The sequence below is a fragment of the Mercenaria mercenaria genome, unplaced genomic scaffold, assembly GCF_021730395.1.
Source record: "Mercenaria mercenaria strain notata unplaced genomic scaffold, MADL_Memer_1 contig_750, whole genome shotgun sequence".
In the NCBI taxonomy this organism is placed as follows: domain Eukaryota; kingdom Metazoa; phylum Mollusca; class Bivalvia; order Venerida; family Veneridae; genus Mercenaria; species Mercenaria mercenaria.
The window spans coordinates 24,184-47,300 of NW_026463649.1; the positions used below are offsets into that span (position 1 = coordinate 24,184).

General features: G+C 35.2%; 1 protein-coding gene across 1 annotated transcript in view; it reads left to right on the forward strand.

Moving 5' to 3' along the window:
* Positions 1-20,032, forward strand: part of LOC128554791 (sushi, von Willebrand factor type A, EGF and pentraxin domain-containing protein 1-like) — a gene marked incomplete at its 5' end in the record, with an annotated part of 43,575 nt that extends 23,543 nt beyond the window's left edge. The window contains 2 exons of the mRNA XM_053536102.1: positions 7,537-7,557; positions 19,920-20,032. Coding sequence (XP_053392077.1) covers positions 7,537-7,557; positions 19,920-20,017 — 119 coding nt within the window. The remainder of the gene's footprint in view (positions 1-7,536; positions 7,558-19,919) is intronic.
* Between the last annotated feature and the right edge of the window lie 3,085 nt (positions 20,033-23,117).

Consider the following 23,117-nt stretch of genomic DNA (forward strand, 5'->3'; position numbering starts at 1 on the left):
GGTCCTCACAGTAAATTTTCGCCCATACAGGTAATGTTTGAAGTGTTTCACAAAATGCATCAATGCCAATAGTTCCTTTTTTGTTATAAAGTATCGTCTTTCAGATTTTGTTAATGTTCGACTAGCATACGCTATTACTCCTTCATAGCCATCGATATTTTGTGAAAGAACTGCAGCTATCGCTATTTGACTTGCGTCAGTATCTAAAGTGAATGGTTTTGTAAAGTCAGGATAACATAGTATCGGAGCTTCTACCAACTTTTGCATTAGCCTGTGAAACGCTTTTTCACATGCTTTTGTCCATATGAATGGTCTTCCTTTTTCAGCCTCTTATGCAGTGGCTTAGCTATCCCTGAAAATTCAAAAATGAATTTTCTATAGTAGCTGCAAAGTCCAACAGAAGCTCTCAATTCTGTGACATTTTTCGGAACAGGCCAATCTTCAACTGCCTTCCTTTTCTTCGGATCGGTCCTTATGCCATCTGCCGATATGACGTGAACTAGATACTTAACCTCTTTTGCAAAATGGTGACGTTTTCTCGGGTAAAGCTTAAGGCTAGCCAATTGTTCAACATTCAACAAAGGTTCTACCATGGACAATAATCTCGTCTAAATATATAAGGCATATTTGCCAATTTAAACCTGTTAGAACTGTTTTTATCAGTCGTTCAAACGTTGCTAGAGCATTACACAGCCCGAAATGCATCACTCGAATCACGAATAAATCTTTTCTGGATATGAACGCCGTCTTCTGTTTGTCTTCGTCTTCAGCCTCTGCTTGCCAGTAGCTGAGCTAAGGTCGATGCATGAAAACCACTGAGCTCCTGACAGCTGATCTAAAGTATCGTCTATCAATGGAAGGGGATAGGCGTCTTTCACCGTCACATCATTCACTTTTCTATAATCTATACATAAAACGTTTAGATCCGTCTCGTTTTTCCCCCATTACTATGCCACTGGCCCAAGGGCTTGAGGATTCCTGAATTATGTTCTTATCTAGCATATCATCAATCTGTCTGTCGATTTCCTCGTTCATATGAAGGGGAGCTCTTCGTGTTCTTTGCTTGATAGGCTGTTTGGCTTATATCACCATCATTCTGAGAAAAGGTTGATGAATATTTCATCGATAGCTTTGCCACATCATTACATTGTTGTGGAGTCATTCCAGTAATTGTTCTGTTATACAAATCTTTTAAGTACTCAGAAATCTTTGTCTCATCTTTTGTAGATAGAATTTTTGTTTCTACACATGACGTGGGGCTTATTGTTGCAACATTTGTACCAGCATAAAACATTTGTGGTTCATCTGATATATTCATTACTCTTAATGAAATGTTTTTGTCTGGATATATTTAAGCTTTAGCTACAAAACCTTTTCCACTCTTCAACAAATTTGGAGATGATTCAACCATATAAATCTGTTTAGTCGCGATAAGACTATCGTCTTTCAATTGTCCTTGAATAATCGCTTCTGTTCTGGCAGGGATAGCAGTATTTTCAGCTACAGATATTAGATAGCATCCTAACTTTCACTTTTCAAAACAGTTTAGTTTGCAGCGCCTTCCTTGTACGACCTGTTAGTCTGACGTCTCGTGTCATTTGACCAGCTGTTGTTTTTCTCATGGCTCCGTGTCTCAGCTTTGTGAGAGCTCTTTGTTCTTGTTAAGGCATGCAGGCTTTTCCTCATTTCTTCAACAGTTTTCTTAAGCTCAGTTATCTCTGTATTGTCAGAATTTCCCTTATTATTTGTTGTCATCAAATACCCATGACCTTCTTGGTGCATTCGCTCAGCCCTATTAAACGCCTCTAATTCCACAGTATGGCGTACTGCATCGTTCAGATTTGACGGCCGTGCTTGCTTTATTCTAAGTCGCATGTCGGACCAGTGAGACAATAAACTGCTCCTTAGCTAACTTTTCCCTTACGTCAGTTGGGGCAGTCGGGTAAGCCAAGTTTGCCATCCTTCTTATGTCTTGTGCTGCAGAAAATATTTCTTAAATTACTAGATGTACTCTTCACGTAGCCTGGTAGATTCTGACTGTTTCACTATTCACACAGCGGTATTTTACCCTTTTACCCAAAGTTAAAATAGCTTCTAAGAAAAGTAACTAATTTTTTTACCCAAAGTTAAAATAGCCTCTAAGAAAAGTAACTGAATTCAACCCAGTAGGCTTTTAGAATTAAAATGCATTACTGTATCAAACTTCTGATTCGTAATGATTAAACTGATTAATCTTTTACTGTATGTTATCAAAATGACACATAAACTTACCTTGTTTTATAAAATACAATTGGTAATTTTAACTGCGGGTTAACAGTGGAAAACGCGTAATATCTTTACGGGGAAGTAACTCAGTCCGGCTTGGAGTAACTAATTTCCATACCAGAACGTACAAAACGGTAGGTCTCTACAATATAATTCGAAACTACAACGTAACGATTTTAAAATGTTTTGATCTTTGCAGTAGTATATTATCATCATAATTTTTCGCTTTAATCATGCTGATTTCGACTTGTTCCGTCGTGGTTTCTACCTTCATCATCGTTTCAATGAAACACGATAATAATCCATGTTTTAACTACATTATCTGTTATACAAGAGAGGGAATTCAGAATTTAAGCGTGTAACACTAGGTCGGGACCTGTAAAGCCTAGCATGCACACCATGTACCCTGCCTTGACCTCTTGGCAGTTTTTACAAGTTACCAGACATTTCAGGCGGATCAGTGAGTGAAGTCATCAGAAACACTTCTAACTACATATGATTTACATAAGTAACTAAAATAGTAACATGTTTTTGCTGAAAATTCTCCTGTTATCGCACTATGTCGTGTATCTTCATATTATCGTAATTAGCCTCGGGACCATTATCAATAATGGCCCTGACGTAAGCGCGGGAAATGACATAATTATTTTTTAAATTATACTATAAGAAAAATAGTACAACTGTCAAGACATTTGGTTCTACTGTATATAGTCTAATATAGAAACTGAAAAGCTAAAAATTATTATGCCCGTAGATGCCGTACTCATTAAAATGACAAAATAAACTTTTCTTACTATATTATAGGTAAACATGTAATAAACAGGTAAATACGTGGGAGAGCGATGCCTTTGAGTGATTATGGCCCTGTAAAAAGATAATAGCCTATACACATATTTCGCAGAATTTTTTTAATTATAATTCAATTAACTAATCTGAATATTCACGATTATTAAGATTATTAAAGAGAATTCTACAAAATTTTGTTACATATAAAATGTAAGTTACAGTATGTCTCTAATATACATGTACACAACAAGATTGTTCAAGGTTTTAACTTTCTGTTAGAATTGCAAGTGTACAACAACTGCTCGTACACACTGAATTTATTGTACGACTCTCTTTATTTCACACGTTTGAATGTACTGACACAGAATGCAACTTTTTTGTAATCTTCTGCGTAATCCACACTAATTCCTTGCGTTTAAACTCGACTCCAGTAGGGAACCGTTTCCTTGGCATGTTTCTTCTACAAAAAGTATGTCATTATTTCTTGAAGTAGCATCTGGTTTTTTTTCTGTGATTCTTTTCGTGGAGCGGTTTCTCTATGCAATTTTTATATCTCTGTTTCCTTTAGTCCTTTACTCTTTTAATTGTCAAGTTTTGTTTCCGGTTTGTATTTAATCACTTTTGTTTTCTGTTCCATTTTTTTTTTCGTACCTAATGCAAGCTTATAGAACTCATCACTTTTGATTGCTTGTACAAATTTTGAAATTAACAACCTCCTTGCTGAACTCTGCTCATGTTCTGATTGTGTTTCATAAGGGTATCTCCATAATTTTTAAGTTATGTCTTCTCTTTCTCTAGGAAAATCTGTGCATTTCTCCTCTCTTTTCTTGACAAGACTGTTGTGGTGCCATCACTGTCTGTAATTTTCTTTGGAAGTTTAATCGTCCCAGAATGGGTATATGCAAGTTGTTCTAAATGTACTTTGAAAATTACTTAGTAAAAGGGCTTTGTCATAAAAGGCTTTACCGAAAATTTTGATAGCTGGTTTCTAGTTATAATATTGTTGAAACTGTTACCACATAACCGTGTGCTGAAATCTAGCGGTTAAAAGATAAGACTTATTTCGGCCTGGGTGGTTCCAATACTCCCGCTTTCATAGCCTTGGGTATTGTATAATCACCCCTTGGATATGGTGCCTGCTTTTTAATTTTGTCTTTTGACAGTTCCTGTGATACGCATGCTCCATAACCTCAGATCCCCTTCCTAAATTCCAGTTTGTTTAGTTCCGCCCATTGTTTTCTCGTTTGGGGCAAACCCATTATTTTATCTGGGGACCTAACGCCGCTCTTCATGAAATTACACGCCTCAACACGCGTAGCATTGAAGGTTCCATGTTCATCGCCGTTTGAATACATCTGTGGATGTCTTGTAATTGCTTTGTGTAAATGTTGAGTTCTGCTCAACCCGAGGCTAGAGGGCGTGGGCGGTAGCATGCATTTCCACTACCGTCTATGAACAGGCTGAATCAAACCGAGCCTGCAACATTTTCGTTTTTGTCGTGTTGAGCGACCTGTGAATGTTCCACTTTTTCTATTTACTTCTATGTTGTACACGAAATTATTCATTTAAAATGTGTCTTCTTACAACACAAAAGCTGGAGAAGTCTAAAATTTCAAGAACTAGTTTGTGTACAAATATATCTTTTACAATATATGACCGTGATGTGGACATGACAGTATATTAAGTTTCTAGAACAACCACCAGAAATCAACCCTTTACACTGAAGTTCAGGTTTGTGAATAAAATATGGTGGTAACATGTGACTTACTGCATAACAACAGGCAATGGCAGTATAAGTGATTTTTCCGTTCGTACAAGTGTTAACACACGTATATTTAGATCTAAGAATCTTTTGTGGGTTGCCGTCTGACAAAATGCGTGTTACATCGATTTTGAGTTTTCGTAGAGTTCAGTTTCAGTCAAAAATATTTTCAATTCGTTTATGTTCTATTCATTTGTAAATATAAATGGTGACACAAATTAAGGGCTAATTCTCTCTATTGTTTAAGGCAATTTCAGAAACGTGAGACCTTTAAACAAGTGTTCTTTAACATCAATGACACTCTTCTGTTCAAAGGCTATACCGAACACTTGTCATATTGTGTACCTGAACCACATTTGTGTCATATAAGCGCAAAGAGACACTGGTGATCTTAAAAAGGAATAAATTTCCAAATTTCCTTTTGATTTTTAGGTAGTTTCAGGCACTTCATACTCCCTTGTGAACTTTCTTAGTGATATGGTCTTGCTCTTTTCGGCAGACTTTACTGAAGAAAACATTGTGTTGAAGTACGACCTATATGATGCTGTCCTTTTCTTGTGTATAACGTAAATGTGACCGGCAACAACTGTTACAACAGATACCGGAATGTTTGTTCGAAAACTATCAATCTGATGTTAAATACTTACCTTCTAAATCTATATTACAGAAAGTTAAATCATGTGATAACTTTATTTTTTCATGTAACCCTGTTCATAGATAGAAGTTTATCATGGAAACTATAAACGTTATTTTATTTTGTATGTTAATCTTTTTGTCCAGCCATCTGTCAGTTTGTCCGGGTAAACACAAGAAACCTATCAAAAAGGTAAAACGAAATTTTGAATTTGTTCCCGTCAATGACAAGAGATCGGTTCTTCAATACACTAGAAGTACCAATGACTATTTTAAACAACATTCTATTCTGGTACAAAACAATATAGCGGATATTCAAATTGCATTGTTTTGTCCATTTGTACTTATCTAATTACCCATCAATCACTTAGGCCTGGTGCGAATCTAATTAAATTCCCTAATGTGCTTTGTCCCTGATCATTCCAAAGTAGTATCCTGCTATTTTCTTTTTGTGTGTGTGTGTGATTACATAGTCTTCTAATTGATCTGCTTTTTATATGTACTACTGCTTATATGTCAACTCTACTCTGATGAAGAGTTTTGTTTTCAGGAGGCTACCATTTTAAAAAAAACTATTGCACATACCTTCTCTCCATTAAACGTTATGGTTCTTGTTTCCTGATTTCTGTCATTTATTTCCGTGCGCATTTAAGATCCCTCAGTAATCTACATCGTGATGTCTGTTCACATTTTTTAAACGTTTGTTGAATTCATGTTGCCATATTCATGAATTGTTGTTTTTTTGTATGTAGTTTTATTGTGTGGTGTTCTAAAATTGTGGCATCTTGAGTGATTTTAAGTAAACAAAAAAGGGATAAAACAAAGTGGGATTTGGTGGTACAGCACAAGATTCAGAAACAAACTGTATAGAAAAAAGATTAGTTTTCTAGTGAAAACAGATAAACAATCACTCCATTTCACATATTACAATATATTGCTGCTAATACTTCCGCACACAGAACAAAGATTTAAGGGGACAGGGGAGTACTTGGTTCCGTAACACTCTGTTATATGCTTATTTCCTCCTTTACATTATATTTCAACAATGAGGCCTTAGTAGCCGGGTAGTTAAGGTCGCTGACTTCAAATCACTTGCCCCTCATCGACTTTGTTTCGAGTCACACTCGGGGCGTTGAATTCTTTATGTGAGGACGCCATCCAGCTGGTTTACGGAAGGTCGGTGTTTCTATCCAGGTGCCCACTCGTAATGAAATAGTACATGGAGGGGCACCTCCACCATCTAAGCCGGAAATTCGCCACATGACATATAACTGGGCCGGTGCGACGTGAAACCCATCAAAATTAAATATATAAATATTTCAACAAGGCATTTTATTAACGACAATCATAAATGAGGAAATATTCAAAATGAATGTTTGTTTACGTATATTTAGTGACATGTAGATAATGCCTTTCTTTTCTTTCGTTGAATCTTTCGTATATTTTGTAAACATAACCGATACATTCACGGAGTTAAAATTAATTTGAGACGTCATAATGATAAGTAATTCATCGCCAGAGTGTATAGCTCCGACTGGAAGAATCTTTGTCAAAGAAAATGCACAATATACGGTTTTTTGGAATGTGCACCTGTTCATTTTAAGCTCTTCTTTATATTTAAGTGTTTTGTAGCAGCTATTTCTCTCCCTCCTGTTATCTACATATGCCGTTCAACACATGCAAATGTTGCGGGCTAGGTTTTATTAGATAAAGTAGATGAAATGCGTGCTATGGTCCACGCACCTTCTGCACGGGTTGAATAGAACTTTACACGCATAACATATATTAAAATACAGCAAAAATAGCGTGCTGAACTTTAAAAACAAAATTGTACAAATAATTGCAATGGAATTTTCGATGTAATGCTTTAACTGTAATACTTAATTTCAAGTACATAAAATATGGTAGTCAATGTCTGACCTGTTACAAAAAATTATGAACAGGAAGAGTCATGATTATTACTATTTTAACTATATCAAAATTAGTAAAATGCATGACACTTAAAAATTTACGTAGGGAAAGTGTATTTTTACTACTCTGTGTACCTCTGGAGGCATCGGCATCTTTATATTATATATTTATATTTTCAGACCATGAAGTGTTACGGCAAGGTACGTAAATCTTGTATAGATATCAAACATGGTCTTTTTATTAAAGGAGTATACTGAATTTGGTTATAATCTAACATTTCCAATGAATATTTTCATTAACAGTTATTTCAATAGTACAGATATCTACTTTAATATATACTCTATCAGTTTAAGCGATAATTAGAGTTTGTAACCATGCTCGTTTCGTATTATATGAACATTATAGTGCACCACCATTTGAAACTGGCATTCAAATAAAATAACCAAGAACAGGCGCAATACAGGATATATATTCTTAATTTATATCTTTTCACTTCAGTACTATGAATATTGTTTAACTGAGAGAATCATTATATAAAGTTCAAGATTCACATGAACAACGGCATTTCTCAGAACATTTGGTATTTACTAAAATGTTAGAGTTATAATCATGTTCAAAATGACCGTAAAAATCAACGAAGACAGTGTCACTTGACGAAACGACGAAAATTATCTGGTTGCAATCCTCTGTATGCTTTCAGTTTCATCTGTTTGATTGTTCTGTCATTGAGGCCAAACAATTGAGCAATATTCCAGCTGAGGGCGAACATTTGTTTCATACGCAGTTTCTTTATATTTATAATTTATTGTTTTATGTATTTAGGGTAATGTTTGCCTTGTATGATACATTTTGTAAGTGTGATTTCCAGCTGAAGTCCTCATTCATGGATGTAGCGTCTAATAATGGTTATGTAGCTAATGCGGAAAGTCAATAGTTTTCTTTGTTGTTTTTTTATATTCTAATCGCTTTGCACTTACCAGGAGTAAACTCCATGGACCAAGTGTTTTCCTGCAGTCCTATTTTATGGAAGTCCTGGTGGAGAGTCTCACAGTCATACAGGATATTAATAGTGAGATAAACAACTGTATGATCAGCGAAGAGTCTTATGATATGTTAGCAAAAAGCAAGGCCAAATGACAATCTCTCTGGATACCACTGACTTCATTGGTGACTTAGAGTCACAACTGTGATTAGAACGGAAGACATGATGGAAGGAATTGAGCAAATTTTTATTGTCTATATGATTAATTATGTTTGACACTAAAATATGCACCATCAATTTTGATGCAATGCAAGGAAGACAAAAAGGTCTTGTCAGATAATTCTGTATACTGCACATAGGTGGTTTCGGTATATATGGGGCAAATCTTTGAAAGAAGTTTAAAAGTAGTTTGTTTCTTAAATCTACATTGAACTGTTCCGAGTTGGCTTTGTTAGTGTGTAAGGGTCTACCTATTTGCCTTTTTATTTCGTGAAAGACCATTTTATGGTCAGAGGAACCTAAATGTAGAAGATTTGTTGTACAATGAACTTTGCTTGGTTGGTTTGTTAGAAATAGATATAGAGTATTTCTAGTTCGTAACTTAACAACCCTCGAACCTGATTCAGATTAAAATAGTGAGACCGTCTTGAATTTTTTTATAAAGAGTCCTGAATTAGCATATACATTGGCCAGTAATTGAGCCATTTGCCCAGTCAAATAATGGCATATTAACATCACCTAAAATCGAAATAATACAAGATTTTGGGATTTTCCTGACTGAATCCTAAATGACGTTTCGATTTCTTCGTCATTTTTAAAGGATTTGTAGAATGATGACACATATATGCTTTAAATGCCAGGCATACTTACCTTAACCCATGCCATGTTTGAATAATTCTGATTATGACTTAGCTGCACTTGTCAGGGATAGACCGTTAAAAGATGAACAAGCCTATTGGGTGTAAAGTTAAAAAGAACTACAATTACTATGATTAAAACATTGATTTAGATTAGATGGTTACAGTTGTCAGCCTCTCAGTGAATTGAATCACATTGGGGCTGGACTGTATGTGTTGGGGAAGTCTATTCCAGAAACTAACTGCTCTTGGAAAAAATGAGTTAGAATGGTACTGCGTACGAGATCAAGTAGTTCAGGTTCCTTGTAGGTTTGAGATAGATGTGTTCAACTACAATAAGACTGTACTTTATTGACAATGTTCAAGGGATTGCCAGTTAAGATCTTTAAGCACTTGGGTGACACTGCCTTTTGACCATAGTTATTACATATATATCGAGCTGCAGTTCGTTTTACAATTTTGTATGTTAGGGATTTTTGCAGGAGTGTCATAAAGAAGAGTAGTATTTAAGCTTCGGACGGACATATGTGTTGTAAGCTGTTTCTATTACTCTATGGATTGCTTATACGTGGAATAGCCCGTAGGTGGCTATTCTAACTGCAGTTTTGTATAACATAGCACTGAAATCATTCAGCTGATAGATTTTCAACCGATTTTTGGCTCACCTGAACAATGCTCAGATGAGTTTTTCAGATCGCTGGATGTCCGGCGTCCGTCGTCTGTCGTTTGTCTGTCGTCTGTCTGTCGTCAGTCAACATTTAGCTTTTGTTATGCGATAGAGGCTGTATTTTTCAACATATCTTCATGAAATTTTTGTCAGAATGATTATCTTGATAAAATCTAGAATGAGTTTTAAAATGGGTCATCTGGGTTCAAAAACCAGGTCACAAGGTCAAATTAAGGAAAAACCTTGTGTATGCGATAGAGGCTGTATTTTTCAGTTGACCTTCATAGAATTTGGTCAGAATGATTGCATTGATAAAATCTAGGTCAATTCCGAACATGGGTCATCTGGGTAAAAAAATAGGTCATCAGGTCAAATCGAAGAAAACATTTGTGTATGCGATAGAGGCTATATTTTCAATTGATCTAATGAACATAAGTAGGAATGATTGCCTTGATGGATTCTAGGTCATGTTTGAATATGGGTACATTGGGGTCAAAACTTAGTTCAATAGGTCAAATCAAAGAAAACCCTTGGGTATGCGATAGAGGCTGTATTTTTCAATTGAGCTTCATGAAACTGCGTCGAAATGATTGCCTTGATAAAATCTAGGTCAGGTTTGAATGTAGGTCATCTGGGATAAAAAAACTAGGTCATTAAGGAAAATTGATCTTCCTGAAATTTGGTCAGAATGATTGCCTTGATAAAATCTAGGTTGAGTTTGAATATGGGTCAACTGGGGTCAAAAAGTAGCACGCTAGATCAAATCAAAGGAAAGCATTTTGTATGCGATAGAGGCTGTATTTTACAATGTATCTTCTTGAAAGTAAGTCAGAATGATTGTCTTGATGAAAACTAGGTTGAATTTGAAAGTGGGTTATCTAGAATCAAAAAGTAGGTCACTTGTTTAAATCAAAGAAGCACCTCGTGTATGCAATAGAGGCTGTAATCTTCATGAAATTTTGTCAGAATAGCCTTATTGGAATCTAGGTCAAGTTTGAATATGGGTCATCTGGAATCGAAAACTAGGTCACTAGGTCAAATCAAGTCAAAACCTTGTGTATGCAATAGGGGCTGCATTTTACACTGGATTTTCATAATATTTTGTCAGAATGGTTGCCTTGATGAAATTTAGGTCAAATTTGAATATGGGTTGTCTGTAGTCAAAACCTAGGTCATTAGGTCAAATCAAGATAAAATCTTGTGTATGCGATAGAGGCTGTATTTTCAATTGATCTTCATGAATTTTGGTCAGAATGATAGCCATGATGCAATCTAGGTCAAGTTCAAATATTATTCATCTGTGGTCAAAAACTAGATCACTAGTTCAAATCAAAGAAAATAGTTGTTTGTACTCAAGATTTTTGCTTCAATTTTAATGCTTATTTGTCAGAATATTTTCACATGAAATCACTAAGTCAAACATGTTTACACTGTTATGTTGTGTTATAGTGTGTTTCTCAGGTGAGCGACCTTGAGCCATCTTGGGCCTCTTGTTTTATTTTTCGTTACTTTTCAGTTGCCCATCCTAAAAAGATAACGTAGGACAGTGATTTTGTATATCCGATCGGAAAAGCATTTTTATGTCTATGTGCAATATTGTTGTCATCGTATGATGTATATTAGTTACAGAAAGCGTTTTTAGTTGATTAACATGTTTCAACCTTATGCAGTTGAATAGCTGTATTCAACTTCCAATTTAAACGACTGCCTGTTGCAAATGCCTGTACTACTTTCCACTTGAAAAAGTCAGTTGTCATATACGTTCATCCATACCTGTTTTACGGCTAATTTTCAGAAAGAACAGAGACCCTGGAAATACACACTGATAGTCTTAAAAGCACGCCTGTTAAACCAGTTAATTAAAGTTTTCACGAATTATTCATAAACAAAATTATCTGCGTATAACTTTTTTGGACTGAAGAATTTTAAGGAATTTCCAAAATTCATAACGATCTTATTCGTACCAAAAGTTGTAATGTAAAATGTAAGCTATTCCTATACCTTATCAAAACTGTAAAGTTGAATGTCAAGAATTAGAAAGAAGTACGAAAGTTGCTGCAATATGCAGCAAAAGGAAACCCCGCGCCAAAGCAGTGTATGTAGTACTGTTAGAACAGGAGGTGATATAACAATACTGGTGTCTTTGGAAGATGCTTAAAGCTCTCCCTTGCACTTTGTACCCAGAAAAGCTAAAACAATTTAAGTAAACAATGGCTCGCACACATACCTCTTTCGGAAAAACTATTACGCGACAATACGTAGTTGATTCTCAGCCTGACGAATTTACCTCCTTTACTTGGTCCAAGAGCTCACGGACATTCATTTTTTTGAAAACAGATTTCATTGATATGAAATTTTAAAATTAAAAAGGATAAAAATCTGATTTATCCTATGCGTAAGAAAACATAACTCTTGTGCACAACGTCCACTTTGCCTATAAACTTTCAAACTGAATTCCGGAAACTTCTAAAAACCGAACTTTTAAGGCTGGTCTGGAGGTCGTTCGGTTTTCGGATGTTACACTGTATTAGCTAGCGTTTGATTACCATTACCATTGTCTTAGAGTATTCGGTATTTTCTCTTGATGCATATATAACTCTATAAAGTAACAAAAATGAGTGTGTTTCCAGTAGGTTATTGCTTCCACGCAATGATTATCACTAATCGGCCTGGCCCGGAAAATCATAATTATAATCCGCACTGGAGAGAGCATGTTTGAGTTGGTGTTAGACTTGGATGGTCTTGTCACTTGTATGCATGTTGAGCTGTTGTTTATCGCAGAGTTACAATGCTTGGTTTTTAGTAATGAAATAAAACATGCACATATTTACCTTAGAGCTAGAATTCCCAGTTTCAACAGTGTTCGAGTATGAGTTGTATAACAGAATGATTCGCACTTCACAATTTCAAAATTTCGAACAAGTTGCAGGTTTCTATTCAGTGAAAATGTTATGATTGCTTTTCATAAACATAGATCTACTGCTAAGAAAACTGCAGTTTGTTTCACGGAATGTCTCAAATTATGTGTTGTTCCATGTTTTTAAAATGGTGAACCATTTGATGAGTTTGATAAATACATAAATACGAATTTACTTCGCTCCTTACCGTCAAGAAAGAATGTAATTTGTCTAAATGTGCAAGAATAAATTTTGTGCACTCACTTATGTTTTCACCAAAATGCTTCTGGGTACGACTAAACACATATTTTGAGACGAAAGTATCCCCAGACTATTTAGCCATTGAAAACTAGCGTCAGGGGTTTTAATCACTTCATTTGAGTAGTGAAACAAAACATGTGTAATAAGTACATTAATACACGACATTGCCTTACTATTCATTTTTTTGGCCGATTATCACCTCCCGCCCCGGCTCTTTCATGTATTTACCTCTAAATAATTGATATAACTGCAGAATAATAACACAATTGTAAATCAGTCATCAGTCAAAATGGCATCGGCGGGAGATATAGCTGTCATTCAACTGCAGCCCTTTTTTTACTAAGAAGTGGTCCTGGCTTCTCTTGTTTCTTTAAAAACACATTACAACATTTATATATAAATCGGACGGGTGTCGTAACAGAAACTTAGTTATCATATTGTGCAATGGCTTTGACTGTTGTAAAGGGGTAATTGCTCAAAACGTGTTACTTTAAATCTCTTGAAAAGTGACAAAATCACCAAAACCTCCAGGGGAATGACTATATTTCAATATTATACTGAAATTTGAACAACATCTTATTGTCATGGGCGTCACAGGTCATAAAACGTGGGACTTCCCAACAACCGATTTGCATATTTTATGCCTTATATTAATATAATTGTTGCCTTTTTCTACTTAAAAACGCCTGAAAAATAACAAAAATATCCAAAATCCAAAGAAGGATGTCTCTTTAACAATATACTGAAATATACTGAAATTTAAATAATTTCTAACGACTAGGAACGTAATAAAACCACTGGGCTACCTCATACCAGTTTCGCCTATTTTTGGAGGTATATATGAGTGATATATAGGCGACATAATGAAGGTTAAGGGTATTTGACATCAATTTTAGGTGTAGCATAAAACATTATGCTTTTCCACGTATAAACAATTTAAACAATTTTTTTACAATCTTGCACTCTAGAAAATGAACTATTTTACCGTGAACAGCATTTTTCGTAATGAGCCCGCGAGCCCATGCTAATACGAAATAAGTGCAACAGGTAGGATGCAATAAAAAATGATGTTTCCTCTAAATTTTCAGACAAATTCACCATTATTATAAGTTCCAGAAGGCTTACATTGTGCAGAAGGTAAATTAGTAATTATTCACATGTATGCGTAACATAATTATACGTTATACCTTGCATATAATGCGATGTCACAAAGTTACGAGGCTAAAAAGGTACTTAATTAAAGGTACTGTAACAGTTAAAGAATCTTGAAAAAATCTTGGAAATTAAAACCTAAGCCTATTGAAATACTTCAAGCATGAAACTTTTATAGGTAACAAAAAGATTTAGATCTAAAACATGTTCTTAACAAAACGTCATGCACCTTTCGAAGCAGGAGTTTCGTGATCTATGTTCTATTTATGTTCTACCGTGTACCTTGAAAGTTGCAGGGGTTCCAAGTTGTAAAAGGATTCCTTTATGTAACCTCCTTCCATTAGGTCATCTGTTTCTAATTGCAAAGGTTTGATACGGCGAAAAATTATCCCTGTTGGGAGACCTATCCGCTTTAATAAGCAAGCGCGCTAGCATTGCGCCACCGAGGCTCACAAAAGTGGTAAGTATTTAAAAGAGGATGCGTAATTCGGCCTCAACCGGGATAGCTGGTTTTTAAGATGCGTTGTTATGCCAGCGCAATTCGAAGAAAAGAGTGAATTAAGGTGGCTTGCAAGCCTTCTTTGACGTCGGTCGACGTAATAATGGTCGAAAAATAAAGATACCGTGTTGCCCTAATATTTGGTATTCATATACAAGGACACCTCTCCTTCATTTTGTACGATTCAGATATTTTATATTTCTTTTTTTGTGTCGTACAATTAATGAGAAATTGAAGTAACTGAAGTAAAAATGACTTATTTTTTTTCGCTTGATTAATTTCAAAAGCAACATACGGATGCTCTTGATAAGGGAAACAGAATGATATAAGTCAGTGTTGTCAATCGGAAACTTCATAAAATGTCACTATGATGGGCGTTATATGTTCTAAAAAAGTGCGCGATTCTTTTGATCTTAGAGTAGCACCATACGAGCTTCGGTGGACGATTTGGTCGACGGAAAATGATTCAATTTAGTAACGACTTACGCCGTCTTTTTGCTATGAAAATTCTGAACTAATTTATGAAATAAACTAGGGGCTCTTTCCGTGAAATATTTTACAAAATGCGGTAGAAGCATATATTTGCATCGCGTGCATCACTGAAGTAGCCTAAATGTCATCCAACGTTACACAAGTTTCAACGTTATAAAATCTTAATGTAATTGCTGTTTGTGGAAACAAAAAGATCACGGTAAGGCCCCTTTTTCTATAAATTTGTTCATATCCATATTGTTCATATTCAGTTTAACGCCCTCGTTTAGATAGCCAGAATTGGCTAGTTTTCAGGCGGCCAGGATGCCTGGGTTTCAATCCAGTAACGCTGGGTTGCTTACCGGAACTCCACTGGTTGAGTGGGAAACATGTGTTTCATAATTTCCAGCTTCCCCGCCCGGGAATCAAACCCGGGCCGCTGGATTAGGAGTCAACGGCCTTAACCACTCGGCAACTCCAACCAAATACTTAAGCAAAATCTGTGTAAGTGACAAGTGGTTTGAATCATTTTCTGTAGGCCAAATCTCTCGCTAAAGATTGTATGGTGAGGTTTTTCCTTTATTTCTAAAGGATAATCTCAATTGCTATCAAGAAAACATGACCAGAATCATTACAGATGACTATTAAAAGATGATAATACACTGTTTGTAAACAAAACCAAATTATCCACCAGCCTAAATATCGGTCCTCTCTATTTCTATAGTAACCTTGAAACGACCTAGGTATATCTTCTATTATTGTAATACTTCTCTTTATGTACAACAATGATAATTCAAGTAAAAACCCTAAACCCTTTTAAATTTCATTTTTCAATAGATGTACGTTTATTTCTTAGCGGGGCCTCTAAGATATATTGCTGTTGTGTCAGCTGTAGAGGCAGCAGCAGCAGAAACAACAACAACATCAAATATAAGCAATAGAAATACGACAGTGGCTTGAATTGATAAAAATATGTTAGTAATAGGTAAGGTGGCGGGGGGGGGTTCAATATTTTATAGATAAAATGGGGGGGGTCATTATTTTATAGGGGGTGTCAGTATTTTATAGAAAGGGGTCATTATTCTAAATGAAATAATGACCGGGGGATCATTATTCTCTGGGGGTTAGTTTACCACGTAACATCGGCCTTTTGGTTATTTATCATTTGTTTACTCAAAACAGGAAGTGCCTGATAAGTGCTACACGTGAAGTAGACCAAAATGTAGTTCCATGTTGTTGATAAAATATAATATCGTGAGACATACAAGTCAGTTTTGCTTAGTTTTATTGCTTATGGGGGCCACCGTGCCCGAAAGGTTAAGGTCGCTGACTTCAAATCACTTGCCCCTCATCGATGTGGCCTAAAACTTGGCGTTGAATTCTTCATGTGAGGAAGCCATCCAGCCGGCTTACGGAAAGTCGGTGGTTCTATCCAGGTGCCCGCTTGTGATGAAATAATGCACGGAGGGGCACCTGGGGTCTTCCTCCGCCATCAAAGCTGGAAAGTCGACAGATTTCCTATAGTTGTGTCGTTGCGACCTTAAACCCAAAAATAAAATACAACAACATGTTTTTGCTTATGGTATGGAAAAAATATCTACACCACTTTCTTTGTGAATGTCCATGTTTTAGATATATGCATTGAGAAAATGTTTACATTCGCGTCGTTGCTATATAAACAGCGTGGGAGTATTTTAAGAGGGTAATCACCGAGTATCAACGTAAGCGTTTACCGGTGGCATAATTACGTGCGAGCAGGGCACTTTTTTTGCGATGGTTTTCACCAGTCAAGGTAATGTTACCATATGCTTTGATTCTTAAAATGTCAACTGAAAACTTCTAACGTTTGTCTGAATTTTATAGCTGGAGGTTTTGACGGGGGTGGTTCCCCCCAGATCCGGAGTTTGCTATGGTGTTTGTATTATTGCCTTAATGTATGTTACGATATGTTGCTGTATATTTTTGAGTGTGTTTCGACACGTCTCTGCTTGGTTTCTCTCGATAAGGGGGAGGTTATGGGTACTTTGTTTCAGGGATACACTGTGTACAACAAGACACGGACACATGCGGAAGTTGTTGAGGTGTAAGTGTATGTCTTATGCAGGAGGTATGTTGAAGGCTGTTGCTGTTTGTTTTTGCTTTTGTTTTCTTTCTTAGCTTTGGCTTCATAGATATTTGATGGGGAATCGGTGAGGTCGGCTGTGTGGCATGACCAGGCTGTCCGGGCGGGTGGGTTCTTTCTGTTTGCTCTAGGTCGGTGGAATTGCTCGGAATTCGGGGGATTTATTCTTAGTTCGTAGGAGTTCAGAAGAATAGCTCGGAAATCGGAGGAATTACTGTCATATTTTCTATGGCGGTTCCCGAGTGGTTTCGCATATCGTATATGGATAGTCTACAGATAACAATTTTGATTTGTCACAGTGGAGAAGATTTTTTTGGGACAGTTAGTTTAATGTAAATATATCGCATTGTCACAAATTGAAGAGGAGTTTTGTTGTTATCTGGGGGTTGGATGTATATCGGTCGGTGTAAGCTTCGGATGTCAAGAGTGACCCCGCGAGTTGAAATGTTTTGTGGGATTAATAGGATAGGCGGATAGTTTAGTGGAGTTTTCAGTAATAATGTTGTAAGCGTTTCTCGGCCGTATGAAAAATATCGACATTTGACGATATTACGTCATATGCAGAAAGTGCATCAATCTTGGTTGATTACATGGACAAGTAATACCCATTTACTACTTGTGCTAATTTTATCACAAGAACATGGATTGGGTCATGGATATAACCAGCCTGCTTCTTTGTGATAAGGTGTGCCATTCTTATGATCACATGGATATAAGGATGGATATATTGCTTGTTGACTCGGAAGATATTTTTTGGATGACAAGCAGCTCCCGTTTTGATCTCAAACAAATGCAAGTAACCACTGAAACCTATAAAAAAAATTAGGAACAAAAGGCCAATTGGATGATCATAACAATTATTACAAACACTTCTGTCTTATCAACTACGATGTTTAGGGTGATTGCACGGTTAAACTGGTAGCCTCTTTCTATAAAGATCTGGCTAGGTTCTTACACAAAATGAATAATGATTTAAATAGATGGTGTACAAAAATCTACATAATCACTTTTTCATGGAAGATATTAACTTCGATGAAGACATGTGAGCAATTTGGGTGAATGGTTTTCTTCGGATAATGGGCATTATAGGCAAGGAGCGTTGCGCACGCGTAATGGCCTTAACTGGCCATTAATTCTTCGCAAGGTAATTTTTCTGGTGATATGTCGGAGAATCCTTCAGACCGTTGGTGCACATGTTGTTGAGTTGTGTTGATGCATAATGATTGAGAGATTATTATATTTTTTTTTTTTTACTTTTGTAACATAAAAATTAAAATTATCCATACCCACCATTTTTAGCGATGGGATTAACCCTTTTGCGTATAATATTGTTAAGTTTTGTATTTGAGATGTAGATATAATGTATATTGATATGCAATAAAATATGTTTAAACCAGCGATGGGACACTGTGAATTGTGTTTGCATTTAAGGTAGTAGAGGTGTAATAGCAATGTTTACAAAATAGCATTTGTTTGGTATATTCTTAAAGATGACCGTTTTTCGCACTGCTTTGCAATTTTGTAATAACATTTACCGTGCCGTTTTCTCAAAATTTTGTATAACTTACGGTATTTCCTCTAGCTCAAGTAGAGACAAATTTCAAAGTGATGACCAATATACAAAACGTTTGCCGAGAACTCATTTTTAATAAAAGAATCATCAAACTACTGGTAAACAATTATAAAACACAAAATAAAAATATGAGTATCATTTTATCTAGGGTTCCTCAAGTAAACGGACTTAATGATACAGAATTCTAACTTCAACATTGAAAAAATAAGGTCGAATCCTGTGTTTCTGTTTTGAATTTTGCTTACTTCATTCAATAAAGACCTAGGGGCAGACGTAAAACCTACCTTAATTTCTTCCACAATATGTAATCTAAAGAGTGAAAGCAAAATAGAGAACTTTTACCAATGTAACTCAATATTTTTAAAGATGTGTAACTCTATTCCTTCTGTTTAAGTAGTAAGTTCACTTTGAACAGCAAGAAATCGCTTATCAAATTATTTGTTTCCATTTTTGTACAAAAAATCAATCATAGATGTTGAAAGAAGTAAAAACTTACCAGAAAAAAACGGAAAATAAGAGCAAAGAAATTTGGTCCCAGTAGGGCTTGAACCTACGCACCCCTGAGAGTTGCAGTAAATGTGGGTTTATGTTAGGAATTGAATACTCTTCAAAAAGGAGGTACTCTATTACACATCTACTACCTTAATTTGGAATATTAGAACGGCTCATTTCTGCGTGCCAGTTCTTTCATTTCATTATTACAACTTGATGTTACATGACCCATGGGCAAAAACATGATTTTTAAGAGTGTTTCACCAACTAATACACATACACCAACGACAAATTGATCTTTCACTAATTTCATCAAAACCTTAGACACGGGCAAAGTGATACAATAGTGCGATCGCTGAAAGTGATAGCGTCTACACTGAAATCGATATTTATATACAGTTTGAAATATATCCGTCAGTAGAACAAATTCTTTGACTAATTTTGTTTTCTTTTTATTTTATAATTCAAGCATAGCCAAGATCTTGTTTCACAAATTCTTAAAATCGCTTTTTTGATTTACAAAAGCAATCCTAAGTAGAATGGTATTAAGCCATCAATTCAATTTGCACTGTCAATTGTTTTATTACAGGTAGTTATGTTGCAACAATAGCTGGCTCAGTATCGGGGACGGTTTCTGCCATAGTTGCGGTTGTGGGCATCTTTATAGCCTGGAGGTTTGTATGGTAGAAAGCAGAAACTAGTGGTAATACATCTTGCTGTTTCCTATATATCTTCAATAGAGTTAGGACTTTCGACTTTGCAATTTGTTTGAGGTGTTTTTCACATCTTATTACCCCTCATTAAACCAAGTCAGTGTTGCTTTCCTGCATTTTTTTCTCCTTATACCAATCGATTCGTTTTTTATCCACTAAAACATGTTGTTGTTTTTTTTTTCGATAGATGCAAAGTTTCCGATACCGTTCGCACTATTCAAACTTTATATCTAAATCAAAAGGAGTCTCAAGAGGTAATAGGGCATCTGCGCTAAAGGTTGTGCAGCAACAACACTCGGAAAATCCAGTTTTATATCTCAGTCAAAAAGAGAGTCAATAAGTAACGGACCGGCAGCTGCACTAAAGGTGGCGCAGTAAAAACTGTCCGAAATGTCAAAATTTGGGAAACAAAGTAAAGTTATAAAATAAAGCGAAACAAGCAGTGATTATATTGTGACTTTAGAACATGTGTTCCTTTTACTATTCGTTAATATCTCTCTCTCTTAAAAAAAAACACGTCCTTTTAATTTCAATGTCCAAATTCCAAAGACTCAAAAACAGAAATTTATGTTCATTAATCAAATCAAGTGTATATAATGGAATGTAAAAGACGACATGTAGATATAAACGTTGATTATATGAATGTGTTACATTTTACATGCGTTAACCTGAATTCTCAGACTGACTTAAAATCTTTTGAAAATATTGTGTGGAAACAAGCAAATCAATTTCAGACTCGGTTTTCAAGTCCTTTCATGTGAGGAAAACAATGCAACACTCCTAACACCCAATCCTCTAGATCCGGCTAAAGCGGAATTCTTGTATAAGTACAGTGGAACCTCTCTAATCCGAACATGCTAGGACCAGAAAAATAGTTCGGATTAGAGAGGTTTTCGGATTAGAAATGTTTCTATTTTAGAACGTAAAATTATGCTATTTGTTACACATGATGAGTAGATTCATCCTTTTGTGAATAGAATAAAAAGATAATTAAATTATAAACAACATGTAGATTGCTTTAGTGTAATGTAAACTTTTCAATATCTCTTGTAAACATTTTCTTTCACCACTCCTACATACCCAGGAGGTAGCAAAAAGGTGAATATTTTACTTGTCCGGTTATTTTAATGATCCGCTTTAGTACCACTTTCAGTGAATCAATTTGCAAACTGAACAAATTGCATAAAAATATGTGAGGTATATGATAAACAAATTGATAAGGGTCTTTTACATTGGCAATACTTATTGCACGTAAGTCTAATGTCTTGCAAATTTCTGTTAAAACAAACTACTTAATTGTATTTGCTTTTTACAGACCTGTGCTTATTGCATGCATCTACAAAGCAAAACTCTGACATGACATTTGATTAACAGTCTTGAGGATTATTGTTGACATCTTTATGAAGAGTAATAGTTAAAATTGTAAACAGACTTAAAAATGTCAAAAGTTAGCAAGATTCACATCATAAGGTTCGGATTAGAAGGGTAAATTTTAATGTAATTAGATATAAAAATCTCAAAAGTTTGTTCGGCTTTCGGAGTAGAGAGGTTTTGGATTACAAGGATTCTTTTGCAATGGAGAAATGAATAAGAAGAAATTAGACAAAATAATTTGTTTAGTTTAGAGAGGTTTTCTGATTAGAGGGGTTCGGATTAGGGAGGTTCCACTGTATAATAAAAGATAGGCTTCCAATAATCCAAAGGACATGAAAATAAAAATATATATAATACCGGGGACTTTTAACAGCCGCTACACTGTACTTAAGTCTTTCTATAATACAATAGGCTTGTTTTAGCGGTGAACAGTTATTTAGCTGTTTTACGTTGTACGTTTGCAAAACGCGTCTAAAGGTGTAAATGAAATTAATTATTTTCGAATATTAATTTGATTGATTAATTGTAAAACACATTAGGGCTTTAAGTGTGTTTATTTGGTATTGATATGGCGAAAACGAAATAATAGAGACAGTTTCTTATTTTCTAAGTGCCATGTGTGATAACGCTCCAAACGATAGCTAAATATAAAATAGTTCACAACTCAAAACGAAATTTGCCAAAGCACATTGACTTTCTATCTTATCATTGTGTCTTACTAATAAAAGAGAGTACACTAATGATAATCGGTTAATCCCGATTAATTTGAGTTGTTACTACTTTATATATTGAATATGTATTAGTACGAACGACTAACATGTTTTTCTCTTTTATTTGTGCAGGAAAAACAAGGAAGATGAACAACCGCCCAGGTAATCTTTATAATATTAGTTTGTTAAATCGTTATTACATTTATGGCACCATATGAATCTGACTTGATATAAGCATATCAGGCAATATATATAGCCAAAAACGATTTATTAAAAATGAAATTGACCTTTGTGCAAATATCTTCATTCTATTTAATAAACATTTCAGCTCTTTCAACGAAGCCCGACTGAAATGTTTTGAATGAAAACTAGGCTGTAGAAGAAAAAACGCTTAACCTCGGTAGATTTAATTTTAAGGGATATATGTTGAATATTGAAGGATTGTTATGTTAACTGTTTGGTAAAACAGTATTTTTGACATTAAATTGACATGCTTAGATAAAAAAGATTTAAACAACAGTAGAATTGCTTTACTTTTACTTCAAGGGTTAGCAATGTTCATGATTCTGCTAATCTGACCAACTTATACCAGTTTTAATATAAAAAATAGACATTTCAATTTACTCATCTTTTCATTCTTATCGTTACTTATTTAACTTAGGACATTGTAATTTATGATCGGATTATTGATTAGACGAATTGTTTTTGCGACTTCACAAGTAGCCTGATAGTATCCGTGGTAACATCCTTAAAGTTCTAGGAAACAATTAATTCTGTTTGCTCTAATTGACTTAACTAAATCGTGTCATGAAACTATTTCAGATATCTGCTAAATTAAATGCTCTGTTTATGTAGAATTGTGTTCTGAGGGTCATCGATACATTAAGTAAATGTGAATGCTATGACAATTCTAGTTTGAGTTTTAAGAAATAATGTATAGCAGAAGCATGTTTTACCTTAACGATACGAAGACGCTATACACGTGACAAA